The sequence below is a fragment of the Phalaenopsis equestris genome, unplaced genomic scaffold (assembly GCF_001263595.1).
Source record: "Phalaenopsis equestris unplaced genomic scaffold, ASM126359v1 Scaffold216280, whole genome shotgun sequence".
Taxonomy (NCBI): Eukaryota; Viridiplantae; Streptophyta; class Magnoliopsida; order Asparagales; family Orchidaceae; genus Phalaenopsis; species Phalaenopsis equestris.
The window spans coordinates 22954-28213 of record NW_018234913.1 but is presented as its reverse complement, the minus strand read 5'-3'; the positions used below and the strand labels follow the sequence as shown (position 1 = coordinate 28213).

The 5260-nt window shown below is 35.0% G+C and overlaps 1 protein-coding gene across 1 annotated transcript; it reads left to right on the top strand.

Annotated features, from left to right (window-relative positions):
• The first annotated feature begins 3173 nt into the window (after positions 1-3173).
• On the top strand, positions 3174-4740 carry LOC110037169 (polygalacturonase-like). The gene is made up of 3 exons (XM_020741750.1): positions 3174-3597; positions 3937-4455; positions 4519-4740. Exons 1-3 carry the CDS (start codon positions 3181-3183, stop codon positions 4738-4740), a joined length of 1158 nt encoding a protein of 385 aa, XP_020597409.1. The 5' UTR covers positions 3174-3180.
• The last annotated feature ends 520 nt before the right edge of the window (positions 4741-5260 follow it).

Below are 5260 nucleotides of genomic sequence, written 5' to 3'. Positions count from 1 at the left end.
TGATGCCAACCCAACACTATTAAAATATTGGATTTCATCTTCCTTTTATAATGTTGAGGGGACTCTTCTGTCCTCAGGAGCAAGAACTTCATGTCGGGGTTGCCAGTCCTGCTCTCAATTTAGTTTGTATTTGATCATTTCTAGTATTTGATCCTTTAGATCTTGGATCTGCTAGTCCATGAATTCCATAGTGTACTGCATGTTGTCATTGGTCTTCCTGTTATGGGGTCATTCTCCTTGCATTGCTCCTCTTTTTGATGATAGCATGATCTACGTTCATCACATCTTTCAGGATGTTGAATTAGATATTATTCATGAATCACAACCAAGGAATAGAGTGAAAACGGAAAGAGTAAGAGCGAGCGAGCGAGCGAGAGAGAGAGAGAGAGAAATAGAGAGAGAGAGAGATGAACGATAAAGAATAATATTTTTTAGTGTTGATTCTTCATAAAATGTTTCACTTATTTATAGAGAACATAATATAGTTATGAAATTACATTTTTAACCCCATTTGGAAGTATTTTTTGATATTTTACAAGTATATGTTTGTCGTGTGCCTACCTTCTTGCTTGGCATGCTAAGTTTAGTGGACTCAGATCGATAGGGTCAGCTCAATAAGGTTGTCATGGTATTTTTGAATTCGATCAGCCAATCCGACCTAGTTGACAATCTTTAATCTCTAAGGAGGAGTCTTCAAGCCTCCACAAGAGGGTCGCAGATACTCTGCAGAATTGACACTTTCTTTGGATTGGCTTGAATGTCATATAAGCTGCCACTTAGAGCGGACCTTCCTTCAGTGCATGGCTCGGACGGTCGCATGCATTGCTTCCGATCCCATTTTATTCTTTCTACCCGTGTATGGCGATATATTAAATCGTTTCAATAACCAATTTATTTTTTCAAATATGATAATTTTTTAGCACATAATATATCTCTCTCCTCTCACATCGCATATTTCTCCACTTGGACTTTTGAGAAGAAGAAAAACAGGTAGAAATTTAAAAGATAAAAAATTTGTAGCGCACAATCCGGAACTGAATGGCGGCGGAGAAACAGTCGGACTGCGATAAGTCTAAATATTTTTTTATTTTCTTAATAATTTATGATCTATAATGAATAGATAATTGAAGTGTAATTTGAAATTTTCTGAGAAATTAATGATTTGGGTCAGTTTTCTAAAATAATGATTAAGTTTCAGAAGTTTTTATTTGGTACCGTTTAAATAAATTTTGTCCCGAAACGTTGATTGAGACGAGGTAATTTTCCCCATCTTAAATACATTTAGGACTATTTACCCAAAGCCACAAATATCTTTCGTATTTACATATCTAAAATAAAAAATTTTGATTTTTTCATTTATACCACTTTATATAGGAACCAAAAAGTGCAATTTACTTTTAGGAAGTCAATGATGATGATATTTTCTATGTGATAAGAAAAACTTCTGTCTTAGAAATATATAAACAAAAATTTTGGTGTTAGTTATATGAATTCATAAAAATTTTGTGGTATGTGGGTAGATGCTCCAAACATTTAATATGGTATTTTCTTAATAGTTCATTTATGAAAACAAGAGAAAATATTTCATTTTTTTTTTCAAAATATTTCGATACAAAACATACTATGATAAAAAATATTATTAATTTTTACATTTTTTACCAATTATTTTCAGCCAATCTTTTGTTAGACGGTTCCGATGTAAATTACTGAAAGAAATTACTGTCCATATATATTACGAATAGTCGTAGCATGAGATTATTTTAGCTATTTTATCACATTCACATGCTTTTTATGAATCAAATGTGTTCTGTATTTTAATTATACATATTTATATTTAAATAAAAAATTAATTATGATAGAATTTTAGAGATGATGATAAGCGGTAATACAATTGATTTTTGAGCAATTTTTTTGTATTTTTTATTTTACTTATGTGTAAGTAAGCCAAGTAAGCCAAGCTAACATATGACCCAAAAAAAAAAATTGAGTTGTTAGCCTGTTTAGGAAGCTGCTGAGAGCTCAAGTTTGTCGTGGCTCATCTTGACTTGTACTTAAATTCATACTAAATGATATAGTCATCATCGGTCCAATCTTTGAAAACATGACTTAAAAATTTATCTATTTTCATGCATGAAACTTGATTTTTATCATCAATCATATATTTGAGGAACAACCTCACTCTAATTTCTACTCAAACTTTTTTACTTTTGTGTCTTCACCTTACAGGTTAATTACGTTGTCTCCCCAAATCGAGTCCTAATTGATCTCATCGAGAGAGTTTTCATCATTGTATTCTTTAACGAGTTCACACACGAGGTCCCATCAATTGTTGATGTTTCCTCTAAGATCCCAAAAAATCTCCTGTCAATTTTCTCTGCATCCTCCGGCAAATTCATGCAGTTACAATCTCCACTGAGCACTGTCATTGACTTCTAGGTCGAGCCCATGACTCGTGCATGAGTTAACTAGTTTTTCAACACAGACAAGATCGAGCTTTTCGATTGAGCTAGAGCTACATTTTATGCATGCAATTAAGTAGACAGATTGAGCTCTAGTTAGCCCTGACACAAGAACGAGTTGAATCTTTCACAGCTCTGTTTTACTTGTTTAAATTTTTATCTTTTGAAATCAACTCAACTATTAAATGATTAGTAAATAGCTCATTTGAATCAAACCTAGCACAAACCATTGAAGAAAAGTAAATAAGCCATATGGGTAGCTGTTCAATACTCGCTCCCTTAATCAACTACAGAATTTAGCACAAACCATTGAAAACGCACGAACTATTGTTATTTCTTTGTTTTTTTTTTCTAATTAAGATTAGCACCAGAATCCCAATAACTTACAAATCTTTTCTTAATCTCTTACTAATGTTATAGCACAACACAAACTATCGTGAAATAAGAGAAATATTAATTTAATACAACATGGCATCAAAACTTTTTCATTGACTTCCATGAATCTTTAGCAAGCGGAAAATGTTTCCATTTTTCTATAACCTGATGTCAGCATCACTTCTAATTCCAATATGTCAAAAGCCTCAAATTAATGCTAAAATTGCTCCTTAATTAGACATGTAATTCAATCTCACTTTTTTTCATCTTCTCCTTTTCATATTATATAGCATACATGAAACCGTTATACTCTCTCACCATCTCTCACACTCTCTGCTTTCTCACGATGGCACTGCAACTACCCTACACCATTCTTCTGCTTCTTTGCATCTCCAGCCTGGCAATGGCAGCATATAACGTGCTGAGCTTTGGCGCGACTCCGGATGGTCAGACGGACTCAGCATCGGCATTCTTGGACGCATGGGGAGAGGCCTGCGGCGACCAAAAGCCGGCGACTTTGGTGGTGCCAGAGGGAGACTTTTTGGTGAGTCGGGCTTTGTTTAAGGGTCCTTGTAATAATGACAACATTCAGGTGCTCGTAAAGGGAACCATTGTTAGAGACCCTGGCTATTCCACCACGCCAGAGTGGATCGCTTTCAAGTATGTGGAAGGACTTTCCGTCTCAGGCGGCATGTTTGACGCTCACGGACAGTCTCTATGGGCCTGTAAGGCCGCAGGACACCGCTGCCCCGCTGGTTCTACGGTAATTTTTAATATTTATTTTTTTCTCTCAAATGTGTACATATATATATATATATATATATATATATATAAGATTGGATTAGATGGTTTCCAAAGGTTAAATTGGACTAAAAAAAGCTTTTTTTTTATTTTTCTTTTGGGATCCAAAATAATTCGTTACAATTGATTGATTTTCTTTTTTGAGAAGGGTATTGTGCAATTATTTATTTTGGTATAGAGTTGAAAATTTTGACTTGATTAATGAAGTATTGATTTCAAGCTGATTGTATTCATTTCAAACCGTTGTTTACCCAATATGTGAACCCAAATTGAAATCATTCTTGAAGTTTCAATGTTTCAGGCATTGACAATTAGCCAGTCGAAGAATGTGATCTTGAGTGGAGTAACGGTCAAAAACAGTGAAAACTTCCAGATCTCAATCATGTATAGTCAGGGAATAAGAGTGGAAGGAGCCACGATCATTGCACCGTTTGATAGCCCTAACACTGACGGAATCCACATCCACACAACGAATGGTGCAACCATCATAAACTCCGCCATGAGCACAGGCGATGATTGCATCTCTTTGGGCACGGGTGTCATCAATGTTTGGATTGAAAACATCAGATGCGGGCCAGGCCATGGCATATCCATCGGTAGCTTGGGTGAGTCGCCCGAGAGGTCCGCAGTGCAAAACGTGACAGTGAGCTCGGTGGTCTTGACCGGAACACAAAATGGTCTTAGAATTAAAACATGGGCGAAACCCTACAATGGATTTGTGAGAGGGATTAAGTTCCAACATGCCATAATGAACAATGTGAAGAACCCTATTATTATTGATCAGAATTATTGCCCTGATAATCATAATTGCCCCACACAAGTAAGTATCATAGTTTAATGAAGGTGATTAATTAGTGTTATTAATTATTAATTTTGGTTGCAGAGCTCAGGGATAAAGATCAGTGGTGTGGTGTTCGACGACGTGAGGGGGTCTTCGGCGACAGAGGTGGCGGTGACGCTTGATTGTAGTCGGAGCAATCCATGCAGTGGGATTGAGCTTAGGGATGTAAGGCTAAGCTATGATGGCGAGGAGAAGGCACAAACTTTCTGTAGAAATGTGGAGGGAGAGAGCTCAGGGTTGTTAATCCCACCTAGTTGTATCTGAGTTCTATGTTTACGAAAATTTTGAATAATAATAATAATAATAATAATAATTGTTATTATTATTATTATTATAGAGAAGTCTCCAGTTGGGTGGTCAGTGGTTGGTGTGGCAGGCTTGGTTCGGAGAGATGGGTAGTTATTTGTAATTTTATGGATCAATTTGGGAATGTTATTGAATTTTGAAATTTATTTTTTGTTTCTTGTTTATCTGAGAAAAATTTGTTTGAGATAATTTTGATACAAGTTATAATTATGATTAGGTTTAAAGCTGTTTGATATAGTTTGAAATAATTATTGGAAAGAAATTAGTTATTTTTTAATGTGCTGTACTTGTTTTTAAACAATTTAATATAAAATTATATCGATAATTACATTTATCAGTCAATTATTGTCCTTAATCTTTTCTTAGATTAATTTTCAGTTAAAGTAGCTCTCACGTAAATCACCGCAATTAATTGCTGTTTTCAGTTAAAGTAGCTCTCACGTAAATCACCGCAACTAATTGCTGTCATATTTCATAT

What these genes read in the sequence shown, in the direction of transcription:
- LOC110037169 (XM_020741750.1), top strand. Translation starts at nt 3,181, where the DNA reads ATGGCACTGCAACTACCCTACACCATTCTTCTGCTTCTTTGCATCTCC. An exon ending in GCTGCCCCGCTGGTTCTACG is followed by an intron (nt 3,598 to 3,936) that starts GTAATTTTTAAT and finishes TCAATGTTTCAG; the next exon opens with GCATTGACAATTAGCCAGTC. An exon ending in ATCATAATTGCCCCACACAA is followed by an intron (nt 4,456 to 4,518) that starts GTAAGTATCATA and finishes TTTTGGTTGCAG; the next exon opens with AGCTCAGGGATAAAGATCAG.